Source organism: Astyanax mexicanus, chromosome 22, assembly GCF_023375975.1.
Source record: "Astyanax mexicanus isolate ESR-SI-001 chromosome 22, AstMex3_surface, whole genome shotgun sequence".
Taxonomy (NCBI): Eukaryota; Metazoa; Chordata; class Actinopteri; order Characiformes; family Acestrorhamphidae; genus Astyanax; species Astyanax mexicanus.
In genome coordinates, this window is record NC_064429.1 from 22721844 (window position 1) to 22749099 (window position 27256).

Genomic DNA, 27256 nt, shown 5'->3' on the forward strand with positions numbered 1-27256 from the left:
CTGAGTATCTTGTTTCTGAAGTATCTGACCTAGTTTAGAACAATAGAAACTTGTCGATGCTGCACACATATTTATTCATATTAGATACTGTTTGCTTGTATGAGTGTAATGCATGTTGCCCAAATCTGCATAATGCAGCAGAGGTGATCACCCATAAGGCCACAGGAATATCTGAATCCACCTACTGAGAGCATAAAGCAGCCACAGAGAGCCACAGGCATAAAACTAAACAAAAAAAAAACAATAAATTCTTCAAACTTTTTTTAAACACATACATAAACACACACACAAAGATAAAGTATAATTTAGTATTTTGCATGTTATGAACTCTGCAGTCATGCCATGCCTTAAAGGCAGTCCTTATAGAACGATTTTGGGTGCATCTGCCTGTCTTGTTTGGCCAGTAAAAGAGATGCTGCCCTGTGAACAGAGGGCAAGTCGCTGTTATTTGGACGTCCAGAACGTCAAAACAAAATCAGCCCTCAACATTTTCCCATGACAAAGGCCAGAAGGAGGCTTTCTAATTGCACAGTGTTGAAAAACAAGAGGTGATTGGGTGAAATTCCCAAGATAAAGCAGGAGAGAGAGAGAACGAGCGAGTCAGAAAGGTCGAAAGAAGTTGGGTAAACAGCAACAAAACAAAGAGATGATTGGGAGAAATTCCCAAGATAATGCAAGAGAGAAAGCGAGCCAGAAAGGTGGAGAGACATTGGTCTCAGAGGATAGTGTACCTCTTGGTGAGAGTTTGTTGACCAGTAGACTTATCTTTATGACATATTTAAAGACATTTGTCCATTTGACAGACTTTAAAAGTGAAAAACAAGAGGTGATTGAAAGAAATTCCCAAAATACAGCAGGAGAAAGAGAGAAATAGTGAATCTGAAAGATTGAAAGAAGTTGGGTAAACAGCAACAAAGCAAAGATATTAGTGGGAGAAATACCCAAGATAATGTAAAAGAGAAAGAGAGCCAGAAAGGAGAAATTCCCAAGAGAATGCAAGAGAGAAAGCGAGCCAGAAAGGTAAAGAGACATTGGTCTCAGAGGATAGTGTACCTCTTGGTGAGAGTTTGTTGATCGCTAGACTTATCTTTATGACATATTTAAAGACATTTGTCCATTCAACAGACTTTAAAAGTGAAAAACAAGAGGTGATTGAAAAAAAATCCCAAAATAAAGCAGGAAAGAGAGAGAAAGAGTGAATCAGAAAGGTCGAAAGAAGTTGGGTAAACAGCCAGGCAGAGATGAGATGTGGAGGAGTGCCACAGAGTGTAACTGAAACTTGGCACCAGGGCTGTGCCTATGCCAGAATGAACATGAACTTATGCGCTGACCTTGCAGGCTGAAATACACACCTCAGACATATACAGTACCACTTATATACACAAACAAGGTCAGACCGAGGGCAATAAACACCCCTCACTGCATACACACATGGGAAGGATCAGCTTACTAATGTACAGTATGTTCTCACTTGTTAAACTGTAGAATTTCCAAACAGCACTGTGCCTCAATCAACACTGAAGGCTAAAGTAAAAGTGCTGTAACGGATGGTTTGTTTAAAAAAATGAAGACATTAAGGTGAAGCAAGCTGATGACATTTAATGTAGACTAGATTATTTATTAGCTAATAAGTTTAGTTTGTAGATAAGCTTCTCCTCATCCATTACACACACAGGAGTTTCTTTTGAGCCAGACGTAATGTTTTACAAAGCCGAGCCAAACTACTCCCAGTGAAATACTGGATTTCTGGCTTTTTATAAGGGCTCAGGTCATATATTATTGACTTTTGTTTTGCTTTTAATTGACTGTAATAATGCGATACACTGTATGGCACAGTCTGGCATGTCAATGATTTGAACAAGGCTTGGAGTCCTTAAGCACTGGTGCACATTTTATAGCGACATTCAATGCTGGTTTAAAAAGAAAGCCATGCAGATCACCACAAAAAAAAAAAACAATTGCCATGTTTCATAGCTGTGTGGAGTTTCAGATATTATGTCAGGTTTTCATAACATAACTCGACATAACTCAACATAACTTGATTGACCTTTTCCTCAATGCTGGTAATATAATGTATATGTATTTAAAACACTGGGTAAAACAAAGACTTAGAACTGGAATAGGATTGAAGTAGGTGATACCTTGTGAATTAAAATACTGCATGTTTGAATGAGCACTGATCGATCCCGAGTCACTGGATGGGTTTCGAACATCCATAATTGTTTTTCACGTCATATGTGACAAGAAATCCTAATTTTAATGGCTACAGTTTTTCAATGGTCTTAATGACAGTAGAACACTACTGTTATTGAGATGTACATTTTACAGTGCATTTAGCAGTAGCATTTGACATATTTTACAACTTTATAAGTTTATAATTCATTACTCTGAAGCCAATATAAAGACCTTAAAAGTGTTTGATGAATATTCTCTTTCTTTCTATCTCCCTCTCTTCCCATCTACCCTTTTTTCTGTAGGTGCTTCATCCCAAACATATACGCAGCACTCTGTACAGCTGCCTTCGTTCCTCTCATCTGTTTGGTGGGGGTGTTGGTGGTCTTCATCCATGCCTACCACGTCACACAGCAGTGGAAGGCCTATGATGACGTGTACAGAGGTCGCACCAACAGCTCAGGTATGCGTGTGTTCATGTATATAGTTATATAGTGACTTATAGTGTCAGGATTTATATAATTGATATAATATGTATCTGGCAGGTGTTTTTGTCTATCATGAGATTTTTTTTTTCTTTTCAACTCTCATGATAATTAGATAAATAGAAATGCAAGTAAAGGTAAAGTAATGGTTTTATGCTGTTTCATCTACAAACTTTTCTGGGAGTCTGGGAGTGATTATATTTGGCTCTATGTCTGTGCTTTAGTTTAGTCTGTTCCTATAGTTAGAAGCTCTGTTGTAAAGTGAAAGCTGACAGTAGTAGTTGTGAAACTAAAACTGAAAGTAAAGTGTCTGCTGGGTTTTTCCCCTGGGAATTTTCAGCGTTCTTTTTCCATTGTACAATTACTGCCACCCCATTTGGCTTCTCCTGTCCCTTTTTCCTGTTTCCCAGCAGGTGCTGTTTTTCCTTTTCAGGATATACCATAGATTTGGTGTGTAAATAATTGTAATCCAGTTTCACTTACTCTCCTTTATTAACATGCATATTTTTTACTTTAATATGAATATAACACCTCCCTCTAGTACCAGTTGCTCAGTTGTTCATGTCTTCAGCATCTACGGAGTTCAGCTGAATCTACTTATATGAGAAGTTATGAGAAGTGGTTCAGGTCACAAGTGCTTCAGTTTTTAAATGAGGCAAGACACTGGGTAGCCAATCAGAACAGAGGCCATTTATGTACAGTATATTAGTCCTAAAGGCCATCTGTGTAAAAAAAAAAAACCTGTGTACAACATCCACCCTCCTCAATATCAGAGAGAGTTCCACCCTCTCAGCACATTTGATAAATGCATATTAGGGAGTCACTAACAAGTGTGCAGAGGTGGAGCTTAGTAAAGCAAGGGCAGGAAAGCAAAAAGCAGCCAATCAGAGGTTTTTCTGCTTTAGACGTTTCTGTGGTGAGCAGTAGGTGCATTAATATTCAACAGGTTGCTGCCAACAGCCACCTTATGTAGGGAAAACCCATCAATCTTTCATTAACAAATTCATTAACTCATTTTTGACCACTTGGGGTCCCACAAGCCAGGTTTGGCTCATCAAAAGTTTGATTTATTGGCATGAAATGGCTTTGGTTGGACAAATCCCTTGTTTTACCCAAAAATACACTTAAATATTACAAGGAAAAATAATTTAATACAAGAAAAATTGAGGGTAACAGCTCTTTAACGTTAACTGCTCATCATTCTGTGATACAAAAACATGTTGTGGTTGTTCTGTCATCCCTAATAATAATGTGTTGACGATATGTGTAGTTGTGCCACATTTGTCTATGTGTGTGTCTGTTTGTGTGTGTATTTGTTTGTGTGTGTGTGTGTGTTTGTGTGGGTGGTCAGGGGGCTGTCATATTCTGCGTCAGCTTTCCCAGTCTGTTGTGTTGGAGCGTGCTTAAACCACACAGGGCTAATCCTTAACCGCACAGCTATTTTAACAGTGGACTACAGTGCCAGCCCACCCCCCTGCAGATCTGTCACCCTCACAGCTTTGCACATAGCTCTCAGTGCCACACACAAACACACACACACAATTACACACACACACACACACACACAGATTTGCTTTGACTCATGAGGCAACAGTTGGTATGATCTTAAAGTGATACTTCAGCTAATGTAGTACCAGTGTTTGGGGTCTGAAGTTTAGTTTGTTTCCTTAGTTTTGCAAGGAAGCTACACTTATTGATTTGATGTATGCTTCTGTTTCGTATTAGCCATAGTAGCTCTGTTGTAGCTCCAGTGCAAAACTGTAAAAGTTCATAAAAACAAAAGGATTCTCGAGCGGGAGGTCGCCGGTTCGAATCCCCGCTCATGCAGATTTGTCATCATGCTGCTGGCGCTCAGAGGGAGCAAAATTGGCCCTGCTCCCTCCGGGTGGGTAGATGGCGCTCTCTCCCCACATCACTCCTAGGGTGATGTCCACAGCACAGGGCGTCTGTGAGCTGATGTATCAGAGCCGCATCAGTAGCAGCTTCTTGAAAAGAAGCGGTGGCTGACTTCACATGTATCGGAGGAGGCATGTGCTAGTCTTCACCCTCCTGGTGTGTTGGGGCATTACTAGTGATAGGGGGAGTCCTAAGGAGTGGGTTGGTAATTGGGCGTGTAAATTGGGGAGAAAATGGGAAAAAAATAGAAATACAATTATAAAAAAAGAATTCTAACACTTGTTTCGATGAGAAATTATTAAAATATTTAATTGTGTTAAAGATTACATTAGCAAATGTGCCATTTCAGATGCCGTATACCAATGGAAAGCATATCAGCACTTGACCACTTCTGTCTCTGTCTAAAGCAGCACCATTGCCTCTACATCCCTTTTCATCATCTTTTCAACCTGCCAGGAGCTGCAGCCAGGACTGTTCTCTGAATCTGCTGTGGTCTATTGAAAGTTGTTGAAAGAGCAAGTATTTGAAAAAAAAATAATAAAAAGTATGACTCTGAACAACTTTGCCCTTGAGATGTTCTATTCCTCCACAATGTCACTCACCTCACCCTCAAAAGAACGTCAGTTGAGACACCATCCTGCCTCTGGGAAGGCTTGTTCTACTAGAGGTCTATGTGGAAATAATGATTATATGAGAGAGAGAGCCCTATTAAAAGCTTTCATTAGGTCTTGCAGTTGTGTATTAGGACCTTGCGAGAAGTGCAGTGCTTTCACAACGCGGTGCCGTGTTTTTCCTGGAAGAATTCTTGGCTAGCAGCTAATCCCCGTCCTCTGCCCGAGCTGTTTGTTTATGTGCTGGCCTATTGCTGCACTGGCCTGAGCGCAGTGGTGTAAAGGTTATCAGTCTGTTGGTTCGAGCCTAAAGCAAACAAAGAGACTTTTTTACTTTTTTTTTTTTTTTTACTGTTTGCTAACAGTATGAAGGTTTGATCACATGAAGTGATGCAAGTCTGCTGTGCTTCTGCTCGGGCTTTGTGTTCCTTCGCTACACTAGCGGTACTGTGGAGGGCATGCTGGTGAATTATTAGCAAACACATAATTTTTTGTCCTCTATTTATTGCGAGTATCGATTGGCTGAGAGCAGCTGTGTGACTCACATTTTTCATTATGTTTTGAAGCTGCGGCTTTAGAAACTGCACCAGAACACAATGTGGATTATTAAAGGGAACATAAACTGTATGTGTGAAAGTTTGTGGACAACACTATCTACGCCTGACACAATACCTGTTATTGTTTGGATGGTATCGTATTTTTCACAATATAAGGCGTACCGGATTATAAGGCGCAGCATTATTATTTCCTGTTCTATTTTATACATAAGGCTTTAGTGAGGTACAGGGTGTGTTTCATGTTTTCCTTCTAATTCAGCAGGTCTCACTGCTGGGTGTCATTACCTGTAAAGCTAAGCTTAAGTTAAGTAAAAAAAAAAGAATAATTTTTGAAAAAAACATTTTAGAAGAGTCAGACAAGTCAAACGAGCATCGGACTTTAATCCACACAGATTTCTCTCTTGAAAACTGTTTATTTGGGTGAGGTAAGTGCTTCCGTTTATTTACAGTTTCCATTAGATTTCCAGATTTCCACTGAAGCTAGCGCTAGCGGTTAACCACTAATGCTGCTCCAGCAGTGCTAGCCTTGGTTAGCAGCAGGCTGCAGGCCGATAATACTCACCTCTGAACGGCCAAAGAGATAGCGCTTAGTGCGGTAAGCAGGGTATGCCAATGCTGCTCCAGCAGGGCTAGCCGGGGTTAGGAGCAGGCTACAGGCTGACTGACGATTTTTGGAAAAATTAAAGGATTTTAAGAGCGCCTTATAAGGTGAAAAAATATATGGTTCTACAGATTATTGTGATTAGTACTGAGATGAACAATAACTCAAAGTTATAACACATAGTACAGAAACTTAGTTCACACATTGTATCATAGTTCTTGCAAATGGCATGGCAGCTATTTCCACCTTTTTTTACTTTTCTATGTATCATATTTCTAAAAAGCTTATGTGCAATCCTTGCATAGACTTATAATGGACCACTTCTCCCTAAGTGTCAGATTTAAACTGTTTTTATCCTGCCTGAACCGTTTTTTCACTGTCACTGTGCTTCTTTTCAGCCTCCCTTTACCTTTGTCTCTCCTATTACAACTGTATTATTAGAGTCTCCATTCCTTCTTTCAATCGTTAGATTGTTCTAACACAATAGTAAATACAGTGCAATAACACAATAGTAATAACAGTGTAATAACATGCCAAACGTCAAAAGTTTGGCATATTAGAGTCCATAAGAAATTATAACTCAGAATTTTTTATTTTTGGTTCTGAAAATCTCCATAGTTGCTTCTCAAAAGCAGTTTGCCTCAGCTCTTGAATAGTTTCAGATTTTTATCTCCACACTTTTATCATTCTATCATCCTTCTAAATCAGTTTAATCTTCATCTCAGGGACCAGTAAAAGCAGTTGGTTATCAGTTTATAAGGGTGAACTGCTGCTGAAAGGTTGGACGAGAACTGAGGATAAGCTCAAGATGCCTCGCTTGGACATTTTTCTGCACAGTCTGCGTGTTCCTGCTCATGCTATACACGTTTCTTCAGTCGTAGGCTCTCTCTTTGTCCCTGATATTGCATGCATGACGATGGATGAAATCAGCTAGCGCTCCTTCTTCTCTTGCGTTCTTGCAGCCAACCGGCAAGCTTCCAGCTGATGAAGAGGAATGTACTGAAACTCCTTGTCAGCTACTACCTGTTTTGGATGCAAACAATCTGGGGACTGACATAGCCTCTGACGTCAGATCAGATCAGATATCGGACTGCGGTTTCTCGCTCCAACAAGCCTCGGCAACCTCGAAATCAGCACTGTCCCATACTATACCCCGTCTGCCTTACAGGCCCTGTTCTATAGAGATAATGATAACCCAGGGGAACGATGGAGTCACAGTCGCAGCGTTTTAATGTTTTAATGTTTAATGAAGCCAAACTGCTGTTCATACCCAGTAAAGAGCGCGCCTGCATTTTCTGGCTGTCACTGTTCTTTCAACTGAAACAGATCTTATCTGGATTTGATAATGCTAGCGTCGACAGGTGTGCAAAAGAGCAAAGGAATGAATGTGCTTAAGCACACAAAGACAAATTGGTTGTGTTTTTGTATGTCCCTGGTCGCTCTGGCTTTGTCAGTTCTTTATTGTTGTGATGTGAGTGTAGAAGTTCTTACGTTAAAATTATCTTGAGAAAGAACCTTGATAGAGTTTTATTTATATGGTCACATGGCATACAATTTGGACCCCCAATGATCTTAATTATCAAGACTTTTCTATGCACTAATTTGGCTCAGTGATAGCCCAATCAACTGCATGCCAAGTATTCCAGTACACCAATATGCCATTTATTGAAATACTTGCATGTTCACAATATCAGGCTGTCAGAATTAGCTGTCTATCAAATCACCTCATTGCCACATCTCTTTAATTATTACAAAATAATTCCTATAAAACATATAAAAATGTACATGCCAACAATGTACATATATTGACAGTATAATTTTACTTCAAATCTTCTTTCTGCACCATTTACTTACATGATAATTGTTAAGGTTAGGCACTGTAATGTAGCCAGCCACCAAAGAGCATGAGAGACATTTTGGCTTCATTTTTCAAGCCCTGTCACTTTTTTCAACGCAGTCCACTCTTTAAATAGTGTATGGTCTGGCACTGGAAGCAACATTTTGATTGCATAAGACACATTCGCACCCAAAACCTTGGCGGGTTGCTATATTTTATGCATTATCTGTTCTTGAGTGCTTCCCAGGCCATCTGCTTCGCATTACTTACCCTTTGTGTTTTTACAACCCTAGTAAAGTGTTTGCATCAAACACACACTGCTATCATTATATAATGCTAATTCAGCATCATTCACAGATATCTGTGTGTGTGTCAGTAGGCTTATGATAAAAAAAAATGGAAAGTCAACAACAGGGAACTCATTGACCGCTAGAACAGAGAACATTCATGCAATGTTCCACACATTTACAAGGCTTGGACATTACCACTTACTACCTCTTAGGGCAGGTAATAATCAGCAGAAAGCAGTATATGGAGAGAGAGAGAGAAAAAAAGAATGTGTGCTGAATGATTGAGGGAAAAATTGAAAAGCTAATGTTCTTTGCTGGGCTTTAATTGCATTAGAACAAACTGCTCCTTCTGCTGCTTGTTTAAACCATTTATGGTCTTCTTATTTTAACTTTTGCCATTTTTCAAGAGCCTTTTTTCAGGCACACTGCAGGAACACCATGCACTGCTGACCCTAGGCCTGCTGGAGAACTTGACTTTTGCATGACCTCTTGTTTTTCTGTTGTTACGCTTAGCGCTATTCGTTTTCCCAGGAGAGACAGCAGGGCCTCGGAGAATGTGGTGTATGGAACGCCTGGGGTCAGAAACCTGGCAAGCCACCAAGAACACTCCCCAAACTCCTGGCCTCAAAGCGGTGTCCGAGTGCTGCACCCTCGCCCTCGCGCTCACAACCGCACACTATCAGATCGAGTGTTCCGAGCGGGAAAAGAAGAACCCGAGTCCAATCCAAACCTTATTTTGAATGCTCTTCCAGAGTCACGTAATCTCCTACTGTTCTGCTGTATCGCTTAACCAGCACTTCTCCCGATTTCCAGTCATTCCTTTCATCTCCATGCCAGGGACACGCTTCTCCACCGTCCCCCTCCGTTCCTCCGCTGGTACCATGCAGTCTTTTTCCCATAACATTCGAGCGGGTGGCCAGGCGGATGTTAGCTCAGCAGGCCCGAGACAAAGCAGTGCCTTTTCGAGTTCCATGGCCTGCTGTTGGGACAGCTGGTTTGGCATATTAACAGAAGCCACAGAGCCGTCTCACATTACAGCCTTTGTTTTTGTCCGCAAAGACCCACTGTGCTTATCTTCCCATGCTGAGGGGTCTTGTTTGTCCCAGTAACCAATAGACACTTTCTACTGCTGGCTGGTTCCCCAGGGATTTAAACACACAAGCTCAAGACACGTTATGATTTTATAGAAGCCTGTGGTGAAAACTGCAAAGATAGTTAAAATCTTTTAATGAAGTGGTGTGACCAAGATATTTTGGGCTTCAATGCAAGCAACTATATATAAAAGCTACTGTACTTAATAATTTCAATCCCAAATTAGAAAATGTTGGGACAGTATGGAAATGAAAATTTAAAAAATGCACCTCACTTTTGTTTTTATTATAGACCATAAGAATCCAAGATATTTCCAAAATAATAAGTTTTGTCTTCATAATTTTGCTTTTTATACCTGGAACATATATTTTTTTGTACTGAGAATACCCAGTGATGAAGTGTGAAGCGTAGTGTGTATTTTGGTGATATTTTGTCCCATTCTTATTTCAAACACATTTTAAGATGTCCAGCACATTTTCAAACACATTTTAAGATGTCCAGCACATTTTCAAACACATTTTAAGATGTCCAGCACATTCTCTCTAAGGCATAGCTCACGTCCATTCCAGAGACCATGCCTTTGTAATGTGTGCAGCATGTGGTGTTGCATCATCTTTCAAAAAAATTAAAGGCCATCCTTGGAAAAGGTGTCATCTCAATGATCTCAATGTATTTTTCTTCATTACTGCTGCAACACAGAAGTGTACTGACACACAGCCATACCATGGCAGACCCTGGTATGTTGCTGATAACAGTCTGGATGGTCTTTTTCCTCTTTGGTGTGCAAGTGAACATCGTGTGTCATCAATTTGAATGATCTGTGTTTGTATGCACGCTCTTCGCGTTTGCTACATTTAAGCAATAGAACACGAGAGGGAGTGTGTTATCACAAATAACTGTCTGCTTGTTTTGCTGGGTCGTGTTGGTTTTAGCTAGCCGGCTGGACTGTGGTTAGGTTAGCGTAGCTTACTTTAGCTCAGGATTAACTTAGCCTAGCCTGGCTGGTTAGAGTTCTGGCTGTCAGACGGCATTAGCCGAGCGATTTTCTTTCCCTTTTTTCCACAAAAGACAGCCTGCGCTGCGGGCGAGCATGCCGTGGTTGAGCGCTAGCCTGTGCTAAGCTAACGCTGATGCCGTTGATGATTGTAAGCTGTACTGTGTGTATACGCCGTTACTCGGCAACGCGTCGGCAGAGTGATACAGGTTTAGAGTGAGAAGGCCGTGATGTTATCACAAATACCATCACGGCTAGAACACTTCTCAACCAGTCAGATTGTGAGGTCGAACTACTTACTTACTTATCCTCTTCATCCCCATGGAGACATAAGGCTGCAACTGTTTTCCTCCACTTGGATCTGGTTTAGAATTCGATCAATTTGACATTATAGATCGAATTTCAATATCCAGGCCTAATCATTACTTCTGTAGCCAAACCTCATATCTACAAAATGATGATGGTTAGTTATCTGTACTTGGGGCAACAGAACCATTCAGTTTTAGGGGTTACAGACTAAGGAATCTGCCTGTTGACTGGCTGCACATCAGCAGCAATGTGGGACAATGCTTGTGGATGGCATGCTAATTTATTGTTATATTGTTAGCAATATGGGACTGCAGCACTGTGAACCAGCGTGCTAACATTGCAATAGCGTTGCTGTATGAGCCTAGTCTCAGTATAGCAGTAGCACTAGCTCTGCAGTAGCAATAGTTGATGAGGCCAATAGCAATGTGGTACATGGCCCATAGCTGGCATGCTAGTGCTGTGGTAGGATGTTGGATGAACCTTTTAGTCAATGTGCTAAAACCAGAGTAAAGATGTTGGATGTAGGAATAAGATGATGATTGAATTTAATATAAAATTGACTCAGCACAAGAAAAAGCAAGCCTGTCAGTGTTAATGTGGAGAAGTAAAGGACAAGAAAAAAGAGAGTCATGGAAAGGGAAGGCGAGAGAGAGAGTGTGGCATCAGTGGAATGGAAGTAGCACCTCAGTGAAAGCCCAGTAGGTCAGCCCTGGCCTTGCGCCCTGTGTTCTCTGACTGGCGAGGAATGTGTGGCCCACATTTCAAATCCAAGTCCTTCGTAACATCCGCGGCATCCGACCTGCTCGCAGTGTCTTCAAGCGTCATAGGCACTAACCTGCCATTCAAACCTCCTGACTAAGACTTCTATTAGAGTCAGCATGTTCCTCAGGCGCTGTTATGATCAAAGCATCTGTACTCCTGCCAGACAAACCTAACAGATGTTAATGCTGGTACATTAGCTCCTGCGAGGCTGCTCTGAGAAGAAACTATTACCAAAGTATGGAGCGTGATGTTCTCGAAAAAACATAAGTTGTCCCTAATGGATGTGTGTTGTTGGAATGTCAGATTTTTTTTTTCTCCAGTTGATGCGTTCCAGACGAAAATCAGCTCTAATCATGGCGGTTGTTGTTTTGGCTGCATGTACAGGGGTTGAACGATAAAACTGAAACACCTGTTATTTTAGTGTGGGAGGTTTCATGGCTAAAGTGGAGCAGCCTGGTGGCCAATCTTCATTAATTGCACATTGCACCAGTAAGAGCAGATTGTGAAGGTTCAATTAGCAGGGTAAGAGCACAGTTTTGCTCATAATATTGCAATGCACAAAACATTATGGGTGACATACCAGAGTTCAAAAGAGGACAAATTGTTGGTGCACGTCTTGCTGGAGCATCTGTGACCAAGACAGCAAGTCTTTGCTATGTATCAAGAGCATACCACCAAGAAGGACGAACCACATGCAACAGGATTAACTGTGGATGCAAGAGGAAGCTATCTGAAAGAGATGTTCGGCTGCTCAAATCACGGCAGAATTTAATGTGCACCTCAACTCTCCTGTTTCCACCTGAACTGTCCGTCGTAAGAAAAAATTATTGTGATCTAAAACCAGGTGTTTCATTTTCATTGTCCAACCCCTGTGTGTATGGCACAGATGGGATTAATGCACTGATTGTTTTTAAACTAAACAAATGCTAGGACAAGGGGCCAGGTATGTGCATAATTGCTGCTAATTTAGGATGTAGTTTGTGTACTCAAAATAATGCTGCTTTCAAACCCAAAATGATACATTTTCTTTCTAATCAGCTGAGCATATTGCTGTATATCATGATAGATTGCACAATATGCCATTTCTTCTGCAAAACACCTCCACATTAACTACATTAGTGCTTCTCCCGGATCATACGTAGCAACTGCAAGACCACACCATCCACCGTCTGGGGGAGTTAGCTCAGCACAAGATTGTAACAAGCTAATGAATAAAGGAGATACAAAATTGGGGTGAAGAAAAATGGAAAACTCTTTTTGTATCTGGTCCCTCCTCCCATGGAAATGATATGATAAATCATTGTGTTCCAGATGAATATCTGCATATTATCATGGTGGTTGTTGTTTTTGGCTGTATAAATATATATTTAGAGATGAGACCTTGCAAACAGACCCATGCAAAACAGTCTACTCCACTGATCCCTGATTGTTTGGTGTCATGAAATTCAACTACACTAAACAAATGCTAGGACATGGAATCAGGTGTGGGTGTGATGGTTGCTAATTTTAGATGCAGCTTGTTTACTCAGATATAATGCTGTTTTCAAAACCTAAATTATATGTTTTGTTTTGTTTTTGAATAGATAAGCATATTGCTGTACATAATAATACATTGCAAATGATGCTATTTCGGCTTGAGGGAGTGAACCATTTGGAATGATTTGTCATTTGATTGATCATTATCTCCACTAGGCATTGATAAGTAATGAGATTTACTATGGTTGCTTACTTGCTACTGGATGTAACGTGTGTCCTGGTTGATCTGATCATGAGTGGCCAGCACAAAGTACAGGCTTAAACAGGGTACAATGTGTGTCTCAAGTACATAGACACAAATCAACACATTATTATTGAAGTGTAAACACCAGTGCGTCTCAAAGCATCCCCAGCAACAAACAGTCACTGCCACTGCCAGTATATACGTATTAACCGCAACACTACACATCCACCGTCCAGTGGAGTTAGCTAAGCACAGTACAGTAACAAGCTAATAGATAAAAGTGATACTTGTGACTAGTCGTGGGCGATATGTATCGTTTGCGAAATTATCGTGAATGTTGATTTGACGATGTGTAATTTTGTAATATCGAGTTTTTTTTTGTTAATAAAATTAATAAACTGCATCGTATTTTAAGGCTGTTATCTATATATTTATACATATACATTATACATATACATTATACATATACATTTTGCTGTTTTTTTTTGCAGCAATAGCTGCACAGCTGCTGATGTGGCAACGACAGTGTCTCTTTCTACAATCTAATGATTATCTAAGAAATCCTGTATATAATTGCAAGTCTTTTTGTTCTTTATTGAAATAAGAAGAGCTGAAGAAACTTTGTCACCTGAAATTTTGGACATTGCAAGCGTTTTTTTGTGTAAATTTAGACCTTTGTTTGGCTGGAACTTTGGGCCTACTAGGCCTTGAAGGCTGAGTGCCAAACCATGCCACCTAAAGCCACTAACAACACTGAGGAATACGTCACAATGGCTCAAGTGCGTGAATTACTGGATCAGCAGAAGGATTTCTACAGAACCTTGCTTGAACAACAGGAAAGAACCTTCAAAGCTTGTGTACAGATCATAGTTGATTCTTCAAACAGGAGGATTGATGATCTATCAAAGCAAGTTTATGATTTCAAGGTGAGTCTAGAAATGACTCAAAAGGAGTTTGATGATTTTAAAGTTTTGTGTAAGACTTGGTCTAAAAACAGTGATGAAACCAGAGCAGATTTGGATACAGTATGCAAAAGCATGATCTCGCTCTCAGATAAGACAGATTCTTTAGAGGGCCAATCAAAGCAACACAATATTGTTGTCCATGGCATCAAAGAGTCGATTAAAGAGAAGGCATCTGAATCTGAAGAAAAAGTGAGAAAGCTCTTCAGAGAAAAATTACAGTTGGATCAGCTGAAGATAGAACTGGATTGTGCACACAGAACAGGGAAACTACTGTCCTCGTCAGAAAAACCTCGACCTATTATGGTCAGATTCCTGCGGCTGAAGGATAAACTTGCTGTTCTGGATAAAGCAAAGAACTTGAAAGGTTCCAACATCTTTATCAATGAGGATTTTTCTGAAGCTGTTCGACAAAGAAGAAAAGAACTGGTTCCAGAAATGAAGGCAGCTCGAGAAAGAGGTGACATTGCATACTTGAGATATGACAGACTCATTGTCCATCCACCTCAAAATCCATCACAGCAAAAAAGAAGAAATTAGCTTACTGATTCTTCACTAAATATTGACAGAAACTTTTTTAATTTACATATTTATATCATAATTTTTAATTATGAACTGTAAATGTGACTTTGAAAATCAGATCTTTGAACCTTTTGATCATGCTACAACTGATTCTTATACTTTGAATCTTGATCCAGATTTAAATTTTTTTTCATCAGTTGATGTTTCTAATCTCTGCAGTTTTTATAATGAAATACAATTTAATGATTTATGTTTTTCTATGTCCTCTAGGGTATTTTCTACTTTTCATCTGAATATAAGGAGTCTTTCTAGTAACTATGATAATTTTATTCACTATTTATCTTCGCTTAAACACAAATTTTCGGTTATTGCTTTATCAGAAACATGGCTTACTCAGGATCTTAAAGATATTTTTAAATTTCCTAGTTATAATTATATGCATTATATTAGAGATAATAGGTCTGGAGGTGGAGTATCTCTGTTCATTCATGAAAATTATGAATTTAAAATTAGGAATGATCTTAATTTAAAGTCAGATGGGTTTGAGGCGGAATCTGTTTTTTTGGAACTTTTAGATGCTTTTAATGGGAAAAATGTAATTATTGGTGCTATTTATAGACCACCTGATATAGCTATCAAAGATTTCAATGAAAGTTTGTCGAGGTCACTTGACTTGATTAATGTAGAAGGCAAAATTTGTTATATATTAGGGGATTTCAACATAAATCTTTTTAAAAATAAATTAGATACTCAAGTAGAGGATTTTCTTAGTGTTCTCTATTCAAATTATTTTTTTCCTCTTATTTATAAATCCACACGAGTTAACGAAAATTCAGCAACCTTGATAGATAATATTTTAACAAATTCTCTTAATGAAGGAATTAAATCTGGGGTTTTGTTGGCAGATCTATCAGACCATTTTCCGATATTTCAGTGTTCTTTAGTTAATTCTATTAAAGTTAAAGATACTAAGAACAATATTAATAAACGAATTATGAGTAAGTCAAACATTTGTAAATTTAGGAACATGCTCACTAGTACATCATGGTGTGATTTATATTATGAAAACAATGTTGAATTTGCATATCAAAAGTTTATGAATGTGATTAGTTTTAGTTTTAATGAATGTTTTCCAATTTGTACTTCTACTAAGAAAAACAGTAATGATTTTAATAAGCCTTGGTTTACTAAAGATTTACTAAGGATGTTGAGGAAAAAAAATGGTTTGTATAGAAAATATGTTGTAAATCCTACTCCTTTAACACATAGTACTTATAAAAACTATAGAAACAAGTATACTCATTTTATTAGATATGCGAAAAAGAAATATTTCAGTAAAAAAATTATGACTAATTCACAAGATACTAAAGCAACATGGAAAGTGATAAATCAGATGTTACAAAGGAAGAAAGCTGCTATAGAGGTACCATCAGTTATGTCAGATGGTGAAAATCATTTCAATAATCCATCTGATATTGCTAATCATTTTAACAGTTTTTTGCAAATATTGGTTGTGAATTAGTAAATAACATTCCCTATTGTTATGGTAACCCACTGGACTTTATAACCAGAACTTTTCCTATTATATCTTCTTTTAAATCTGTTGATATCCAAGAAATAAGTGATATAATTGATGAATTAAAGATATCTTCAGCTGGTCATGACAATATTTCTGCATTTCTGGTTAAACAGGTGAAGCATGAAATATTGCAACCACTAGCTTATATTTTTTCATTATCTTTAAAAACTGGTATTGTGCCATCAGATTTAAAAGTTGCCAAAGTTATTCCAATGTTTAAAGCAGATAACCCATGTTGTTTTAACAATTATAGACCTATATCAATTTTGCCATGTTTTTCAAAAATATTAGAAAAAATAATATATAAAAGGATTATTTTTCATTTAGATTCTAATTCAGTTTTTTACAAACATCAGTATGGTTTTCGGAAACATCATTCTACTTATATGGCTCTGCTTCATCTGACTGACAAAATTACCTCTGCACTAGAAAAAAGTAAATTTGTTTGTAGTATTTTTTTAGACCTTTCAAAGGCATTTGATACAGTTAACCATCATATATTATTAGAAAAGTTACATAAATATGGTTTTCAGGATACTACATATAATCTTTTAAAAAGCTATATCTCAGATAGAAGGCAGTTTGTTTGTGTAAATGGTTGTTATTCTAGTAGAGCTGAATTGCTTTGTGGTGTCCCACAGGGTTCTATTCTAGGACCATTGTTATTTCTTATTTATATTAATGACTTGTCTAATGTTTCATATTTTTCCCCAATAATGTTTGCAGATGATGTAACTCTAATAAATAGCCATTCAAATTTTGATACATTGATCAAGGATGCAAATACTGGTTTAGCTGCTTATGTAACCTGGTTTAAATTAAATAAACTTGTTTTAAATATAAAAAAGTCAAATTATATAATTTTAGTGGAAGAAAAATGTATTCTAAAAGCTTATCAAAAATTACAATTGAATCTATGGTGTTGCCTAAAGTGTCAAGTTCTAAGTTTTTGGGAATCATTATTGATGAAAACTTAAGTTGGAAAGAGCAAATAGACTGGGTTAGTAGAAAAATAAATAAATCTATTGGTATAATAAGGAGGGTTAGTTATTTGGTTAACACAAAATGTCTTCTTACTCTTTATTATAGTCTTATTTATCCATATCTTTCATATTGTAATATAGTTTGGGGGAGTACATATTCTACTAGTCTTAGTAAAATTCTGGTTCTTCAGAAACGATTTGTCCGTATTGCAACACGATCACATCTAAATACTTCATCTGCTCCTTTATTTCAGAAACTTCAAATTCTCTCTATTTATAATATTAATATATTCCAAATATGTATCTTTATTTTTAAAATTTATTTGAATCAGGAAAATTTTCCAGAACAATTTCTAAATTATTTTATTACAAATGCAGAAATACATAAGTATTCAACCCGTCAGTCTTTAGATCTCCATCTTCCTAAATTTCTTTCTTGTAGAGGTCAGTATTCAATAAGGTATAGGGGGACAAAACTGTGGAATAATTTTAATCATTTGGCAAAAAAATGTACATCTGTAAAACATTATAAAAGATGTTTAAAAGATCATCTGATGAATGTATTGTGAATATATTTTTTTTGTTACATGTTTAAATTGTGATATTTTTTTTTTTGTTTTGTTTGTTTGTTTTGATGTTATATTTGTTATAATAGATTTTGATATCATTTAGGTAGAGGCATTTTTTAAGCCCATGTTAGGTTTTTGCCTCTACCTGCACTATTTTGTTTATTGCTATTTCCAGTTTGTGTTTATTGTTTTTATTGGTGCAAATAAATAAATAAAATAAATAAGTAAAAACAACTGATTAACTAAACTCAGAGTGCGTTGTGTATAAAGTAGAGACCTGCACCCGCTGGACCCAATGCATAGTAGTGCAGCGCAGGGCAATTTTTGAAAGCTCATTGCGGGCGGGTGAGGCAGACGGAAAGTCTCGGAAAGCTAACCTTAGCTGCTCTTCCTTTCGTTGTGCTGGTTCTGGTTAAGCTGGTGCTTTGCCAGTCGTTACATTGTTGTTTGTTTATTTCTTTGTTTCTGGGTGATTTATTGTATTTGGTGTCGTCGTCCAGACGCAGTTTATTTACTTTATTATTTACTTATTTATTGTTTTCCTACTTTTGTGTGACGTTTTTATTTTTCATCTTTTGCAATTTGTTAGATTATAGTTTCGTTAGTATTTTGGGTTTAGTTTAGTTTGTTTGTTTTCTAATTTTATTTGTTTTTGCGATTTATTATTCATTTATTTTCCTTAAAGAGAGGGCCTTGGCCTGTGTCTTGGCCTGCAGGCCCTGTTTGCTTTCAGTTGTGTTTGCTTTCAGTTGTGTTTGCTTTATTGTGGCGTTTATTTGTTTGGGTCTGTAGGAGGGTTTTGTTTAGTTACTTCTTTTTTTTAGTTCTAATTGTTTACTTTTTAGTTTGTTTTGTGTAAGAATTTATTTGTTATTTTGGTTAAATATTTCTGTTTATTTGAATATTTTGTCATTGCAGCTAGCTTAGTGATGTGTTCAGCTAAGTACATCACTTTTAATTCCTCAAGCCAATGACAAGAACTGCCTTGAGCAGTAACGCGAACGGGAATTGCCTTCTTTATTGCGAAATAAGTTACAAAATTAAAAGTTTTTATTCTTCTAAAGTTTCCAGTCCTTTTCAGAAAGAAAGGACCATCCCAGGTTCAGATCTCTATCATATCTAGGGAGCAGTTTATAATTTTACATGGTGATTTTAAAACTTCTAATAGCAGAATATAGAGCTACTAAAACACTTCATCCACATATATATATCATTTTATGGATCTAAAAATAAAAAATAGAAATAGAAAATCTGAAAAGCGCCTAAAAAAATTCCTGTTTTTTACCATATTTTGAACCTTACATGTTCAATTGAATACTTTTTTTAGAATAGTTTTGTATTTTTTGGAAAATATCGTCAAAATATCGTTATCGCAAAAATCCAAAAAAATATTGAGATTTTTTTTTTGCCCATATCGCCCACCCCTACTTGTGACTAGTGTTCATATCGTCGCTGTCCAATGAAAAACATGTATCTTTATTTTAATTTGCTACATAATTTCAACACACTAATTGTTCCGTACACTGTGCCAAAATTTCTTGATGAAAGGACCAATAGAAATATGTGAAAATGACCTGAAATTGACTGTTTTTACATTGACTTCCATTGAACGTTAAAAGGGTTTTTTTCTTTCCTGTAAAGTTGCTGTTTTGGAGAACCTTGTTTTTCATTGGACAGCATCAATATGTAATAACTATAGTACTACATTCTCCACCATTTGGAGAATTTAGCTGAGCACACTACAATAACAAGATAATGGATAAAGACGATATTTTTAGTTGATGCTCAAACGATACAAGGAACCTTATCTAGATTTGGGCTGAGGAACCTGTGAAAAGAAAAGTAGATGACGCCTACTGTTTCCAGCCCCTCCATCAGCAGAAATGATATGAAAAATGCAATTACATTGCATACAGATGCATTTAAGATGCCAGGTGTGAACATCTACACGTTTTGCTAGTCATTTGTGATTAGATAACCCAAGTCATATGTCAGATCTTTACAGCTAATACATAGCACCTGTTCTAATGTTCTAGTACCAAGTGTTCAGACATTGATTAAACATACAGCTCTGTAACTTTGCTGGGGGGTTGAGTGGACACGATGAGGAAAATGTGATTGATGACACTTTCCAAGTTCGTTCTTTGATTAAATGAGGGAATAAAATTCAGTCTTCACATTAGACATAGGTCAGGAAGGTGAGAACATGCAAATAAGGCCTATCTAAAAAAGCCCTTGCCTAGTCTGTCTTCTCACCTCTTCTCTAATCAACACTATTGCAACACTATCTCTTTATCTTTGGGTCAGTGCACTTTGGTTATGAGGTAATAAGGGCGTGATGTACTGTACATCTGTTGAACTGGGCTTTGGGGTTTAAGGTTACAGTAGCTGAGAATATTGGCATTAGGTTTTATTGCTACAGGTACAGGACATCATGAAGATTAATAGTTATGAGATAGCGATATGAAGAAGGGATATTTAGACAATGTCTGTACGTGCAGAGTAACTTATGCCTTATCTTAATATCGTAGTTAGGGCTTCAGGGTGATCATTTATGGCTAAGCAGGGTTGGAAAAAAGGGCTAGAGTGATTTGGGATAGGGTTCAAGCCAACCAATGTCTTGACCTACATTACAGTTTTTTAAATAGGTTAAAATATATTGGAGTGTTTCCCAAAGTACTTTATAACCTAAAATTACGTGATTTAATAACTAACCTAAACCTAGTATGTATTTACCTTGCTTTGCCTGTCCAGGGAACACTTTGGTGTGAGGATTTGATTGCATTTAGCAACAAGAGCTTTAGTTAGGTTGGGATGTTGGATAGACAAGTATTGGATGGAGCACCATAATTCCAGAGCTCAATGCTAGGGTTCAATGCATGTCTAGTTCATTTCTGCATTAGGCATAGTGCCAACAGATTCATGTTTATTTCCTCTAGAGAGTCGTATTTTATTGGCAATAACTTATGGAAGTTTCTTCAGCCAATACTGGTCCTTTCCGCTGGAAATCCGAGTGTGATAACCCTCTTATTGCCAAAAAAAAGAACAAATAATATTACAGACATACATTTTTCACTTCCAGAAATTGTTAGACCTTCTTTGAAGGCTAACGTGGCCTTCAGTCTTCCCTATTGCTCTACGGATTGGTTCCAGTCTACCTTAGCTGAGCTATTTTACTTCAGTGTCCTTCCTTAAAACCTTAGAGCATGCTTCTAAGCTTCTAGCTGATTTAGTGTTCTTGCTCTTCAGTCGTGGAATAAAGTTTAAAAGACTAAACGTAAAAACAAAAATGTATCACAAGCTTGCATTCTGGCCTCACAAGTGGACTATTTTGTCTATAAAAACCCAATCGTAATCATGGCAGTTAGTCCTAACTGATGTAATGCTGATAAATGCCAAGAACCCTGCTATAAATAGCTTCTGAACTCAACCACCGCCAACAATATGGCACCATTCACTAGCTGTCAGCTCCCACTGACACTAAGATCAGTCTTTTGCTCGAGTATTCATTTGCCTGAGAGACTCTCGACACTGTATTCGATTGATCGTTCACGTGAAGGACACCCTCGGCCCAAGCGCTCTGGTCTTGTTTAAGCCTGGAATAAGGACTTCTAATTAAGAGCCTCTTAATGAATCCACTCTCACTGCCAGCCAGTTTGGGCTCCTGCTCCAGGTCAATAAACGTGCCCACTCGTCCTCCATGCCAAAGCGGAGGCTGTTAAAGAGGTGGTTCTGCAGGAGCGTGTGGGGGGTGTTCTCCGAACTCTGGAAAAAATGACGTGCCAAAGGTACGCTAGCCCAGCTCACCCCACGACTGGAAACAGTGCCCATGCCAGACTGACTGGCTTTCTGTAGGGCATGGAACACGCTGGTTTCGGAAGGAACGTCTAGTGGAGGCTGAAAAGCTCAATCAGCAGAAACAAGTGGTACAGTCATGCTATATTCAGTTTGAGTAGAGCAGGTTACCAATGGTTGATATGCCATTTATATCACAGAGTGTGTGAAAATCACTTGTAATAGAATAGGACTGTGTGAAGCAGATAAACATGAACCGACTGGCACCATGGCTAATGCAAAGTAAGGGTTATAAAATAAGGGTATATAAAGCCCCCCATTGGATGAGGTGAGGATCATCCAACATCCTGACCTCATTAATGCACTTGTTGCTAAATTCAGTAAAATTTTCAATGTGTTTTGAGTCAGGTCACTCAAACCATATTCAAAGTTGATCACAGACACAAATATTAACCTACCAATCATGTAATGTGAACAACAAAGTGTCTCGATGCATCCCTGACAGCAAAGCACCACGTGCATTCAACATATTAACTGCAACACCACACGTCCACCGTCCAAGGGAGTTAGCTGAGCACCATATAGTAACAAGGTAATGGATGAAGGCGATAATTGTTGTTGATGCACAAACAAAAATAGGAGCCTAATGTAGACAGCAATGCTCCACAGCAATCTACTAAAGAGTCTTCACTGGACAGGAGAGACAGTTACTCCAATAAAATCAGGATGAACATAATATCCCCATTATAGTGTACAGTATTTCTCTGTTCTATCTTGTACTTTGAAACAACATCTAGGAATGAAGTGATTCTTCATTTGAGACTTTACGATGCATATTGTAAGTTCTCCTAAATTTCTCCCAATAAGTAACAGAACCTGATGGGCATGTGACAATTTTAAAGACTGCTTTGATTCGTTCTCAATTTGTTTATGTATATATTTAAACATTTTTTTATTATTTTCCCCCTATATAATTAATCAAGCAATCAGTATCTTATTCAGTTACTAGTGTGAAGCCCTGTTAATGTCATACTTTTATCTTATGTTCTCCAGAGGTTCCGATGGTGCTGTATCTGTTTGCCCTGGTGACACTGGTGTGTCTGTGGGCCGGCCTCCACATGGCGTACAGATATCTCTGGATGCTCATTCTTCTCGTCATCTTCAACGTATTTCTGGTAAGAATGTCCACCTTCTTTATAAATCATCTCAAGGCCTGTCATGATAACTGATCACTAATAACTGATTCTTTTGAATGATCCTTAATCAGTTTAAATTAACATTGATTGATCCTCAAATTAGCATATTTTTCCACCGTATGGGCCATTAGCATTGCTATCACTCTGTGGCACAGCATCGCTACTGAACTGTTAGCCTTGCTCAGCATTAATACTTTGGTATTAGCATTGCTCTCACTGTAAGCGCTTTTCCACCAAAAAAAAGAACTCTGGTTCTTGAACCGGTTCCATTCGGGCTTATAAGAACCGTGGTGCTTTTCAGGAAACCAGCCTGGGTTTTTACCAGTTTTATGGAATCTTCAAAACGTCACATCATATGTAATCAACAGAGGGTGTTGCACAGCGGCGATGAACAGACATGCCCACAGATGTCGTCATGGCTCACGCTGAAGAACCTAGTTTTCTTCGGTTCCTGCTGCGACCGATTGTTCCTGGTTCTGGAACCTACTTTTATTGGTGAAAATGCAACAAACATTTCAAAATTAGGTTCGCAAACCAGTTAAAAGCGCTATTAGTGGCACAGCATCGCTACTGCACTGTTAGCCTTACAGTTATTGTAATAGAAATATCCCTAAATGAATCAGTATCAAATCAAAATTAGAATCAAACTGAGACCTTGTGAATCAGAATCAAATTGATCCAGTAAATTAGTGCTCCATTATTAACTTAAGCACTGTGTCTTATACTTTTCCTTTTTTCTAATGGTATCCAGGTTAAAACTGAGAGGAGGTTTCTTTTTTCTCTTTCTATATTATACTGTAGATTATTATTTTAAGATTTTGGATAAAACTATATTTTTATGAGCAGATCAGAGCAAGAGATGAGCATAATATTATCACCTCTCTATCTGCTCTGTCAACCTATTTATGTTATCCTTGAAATCCCCTGAAAGGTAATAAATTCTACATCAGTGTCGAGCACTGAATGATAAAGAGGCTCTTCACTCATTCTGTGGACAGACTGAGAAAATATTTAGATTAAAGTGACTTAAGAAAGACTGTACTCTCCCGAATCTCTTTTACGTTCTCCAGTAAAGCACTTTTAACACTTTTAAGTCCTCATCTATAATAAGGAATCTCGTACCGAGTCATTTGTCTTTCGTGTCCCTGCAGAAATGCAAACACAATTAACTCTGGCCTTTAACAAGACCTACGAGGACAAATTAGATCCTTGCATCTTATAGTCTATCGATTTTCTGGTGCGCACTGCATAACATCGATCGTTTAAGCCACTGCACGCGCACTTGAGCTTGCTCAGGGTGAGCTTTTCCATAATCCTTTGATGTCTTCATAAAAAGAGAAAGTCTGTTTAAATATTGACTTGGAGACTCGTCCACCGTATCTTCAGGTGATAAGAACAAGTGATGAACTGAGAGATTGTGCCTTTATCATCATTATTTAGGAGTAACTACAATCAGTTACAATCAGCTGTAATCAGTTACATACATTACGTAACTGGACTATGAGAAGAATGTCTGTCTTATGCTCAATATAGGTTATTGTTTTATTGACTATTTTTGTTTTGTTCCATAATATTCTTCAGTATTGAATTAATTGTGTAGTTAGAGATAAGAGTTGTTTCTAAACATTTGAAGGCGTTTAGTGATAACAAACTAGAAATAAAAGAAAAATATACTAAAATAAAAGAACAATAAAATAGGCATCTGAGATATAGTGTGATCGAATAAAAAAAGAAAATGAAAAAATGCAGAAACAAACTTTTAAATTAGGTAAAAAAAAAAGCTAAAATGTAAAAAGTAGAACTGTTGCGTGAAACTATAAAAAAAGGAAGAAAAATATTAGTGAAGATTTATTGAACTAGTTTTAGTGTATTTTTTTACATTAAATAAATAAGTGCAAATATATTTGTGTACAAATACATAGTGTTTGTTTATTGAAAAAACATTAGTGATGTCCTTCTATGTCATTCTTTTCTACCCATAACCACGACTACAGTAATCCATCACCACTTAAGTGTGTAAGTGTCATCCAGGTATGATATGACAGACCTATATGAAGTGTGTCGTACACCAGCATGCTGATCTGTATCACCTCTGTGTGAAAGTAGTCTCTCCAGTATTTAGTTTAAAGCTCTAGATTAAAGATTATCTCACAAATTGACGGATCTTTTGTGCTTGACGTTTAAGTTAAGTTTAAGCCTAATTCATGTTTAGGAACTCAGTAAACAGTAAATATGATTTTATGTGAACTTTATTGTTGTTCTCCTGTTTATCTCCTTATCTTCTGTCCTATCTGCTTTAAATAAGAAGAATTTGAATTGCTGTTGTTATAAAAGCTTTATTGTAAGAGGAACATAATTCTGAACTCCGTCATAGCTGATAGCAGCCAGTTCCCTCGTTTCTCATGCATTTTCTTTCTTGTTGAATTTTTTTCTTAATTTTTGATATGCAGTTTAGCTGGAATAGAACATCTTATTTAAGGTATTCAGGGAGCTGCCACAAGAAAGCTGCATCCACTGCTATTTATCAACTGCAAACAGAAACAAAAAACACCTGACCTACATATGGGTTGTAGTGTTTGATCTAGTTCAGATTGCTAATTGCATCTGTGCTCGCAAACACAGTTATAAAAGTCTGAGCTAAAACGCAGGAATGATCTGCATTAAAGAGCAAGAGGAAACAAGTGCGTCAGCAGGGTTTATGAAAGTGGCAAAAGAACATGCTGTACCTGTAACATGTTAATGGGAATCTGGACAAATCACATCATTTAACAAGAAAAAAACAACAGATCATAACAAGCATTTAGACATTTTTCTGAATTTTCAATAGTTTTGGACCTCAAAGATTTCACACAAAAAAATTTGAATAAAAAATGTAGTAAAGTGATTACCACTGCTGTTAATCATAAAACCAGACTGTTTAACTGATTCTTTTAAAGTTCTTGATATTTTTTAGATTGACTGACCTTGGTTGAGTAGTTCTTGTCATAATATGAATTAGAACTTTACTCCAAAAGGGCTATTCACTGTATACCAATTCTACATCTTTACAACTTTACAACTGATGCTCTCAGACATCACAGAAAGAGTCCATCAGTTAATAAAGCTTTCTTAAGACCTATCCGAATGGGTTTAGTTCTCAGGGGGAGATCTGTGAAAAATATTTCACACTTCTAATCAGTGATAAAACTCTTGCATCCAGACTGCACTTAAAAAAACAGGAGAACTCATTCGGTTCAGTAGCTCCTCCATTTCCACTTGCTGTTGTGTTTATGTAGATTGCCGTGGAAATGCACACCCAAAGTGTAATTACGGTGCAGTGGATAAATAGATATTTTATGAAACGCAAGGTGACAAAAAGTTAGTTTATTAGATTTTCATCTTGGTCCATGGTTTAATCCAAAGAGTACAAAATATTACATAGAAGACTCTAAGGTCCCATAAACACCTGCTGTTTATTTTTAGTTCTTTAAGACACTAAACATGTTGCTTTTTTTTGTTGCTTAGATCAATCATATAGCACATAGTCTTCAAACATGTTTAGATGTGCTATAATCAACACACTATAATAAACCATCACCTCTGTTTTTAGACAATGCTGATGACTAAACAAACACATGGACCAGGTGCACTGAAGAAGGCAAATGTTCTTTCTGTGTTACAAATGCCAGAAACTGGCTAATTGAATGCAGCAGCACTCAGACTGAAGCGATAGAATATGTTTGTATTTAGAGAAAAAGATAAAATTGTTCTTGAGCTTGTAAGTCATTTTACAGGTATTTTCATAAGCTTTTCAGCATTTGGATCTTCAGATTCTCTGCCTCTCTGCTGTTTTGTTGCAGTTTGAATCTGTTTTCAATAAACCTGACCCTCTTTTCCTAGGAAGCTATTTTCCTTGACGCTGATTTTCCACTTTTATCTCGTCTCTGTGGTAGCCTGTTTAATAGTGCTGCTCTCTCTGTTAATAGTTAGGCTTGTAAGGAAGGGCAGAGGGTATAAACGTGTGCACTGTGTTGTACCTGGGTTTATCTGTGCGTGTGCATTTAGATACTAAAACAGATGTCTTTTGTCAAATATGTGTACATATACTTATTATTAAACCTCTATCTGTTCTAGTTTCCATTTTATTAAAAACATCTACAGTACCGTTTGGGCCTATTCATATCTACATGTGAATTCTACTATAATGTTTACTCCATATCAGATATGGTTTAGCTAAAGTCCTGATCTAAAACACCTGATCCCGTAATGAAGGCCTATAGGAACAGTCAATATGATTTTATAGCCAGTTCTGTTGGAGCTGAACTTTGTGAACTCTGTTCAAAAT

General features: G+C 37.5%; 1 protein-coding gene across 4 annotated transcripts in view; it reads left to right on the forward strand.

The window, feature by feature from the left end:
• Positions 1-27256, forward strand: part of adgrv1 (adhesion G protein-coupled receptor V1) — a 252872-nt gene that overhangs the window by 207338 nt on the left and 18278 nt on the right. For all 4 annotated transcript variants that reach the window (XM_049470643.1, XM_049470644.1, XM_049470645.1 and 1 more), the window contains 2 exons: positions 2478-2635; positions 22790-22911. In XM_049470643.1, coding sequence (XP_049326600.1) covers positions 2478-2635; positions 22790-22911 — 280 coding nt within the window. The remainder of the gene's footprint in view (positions 1-2477; positions 2636-22789; positions 22912-27256) is intronic.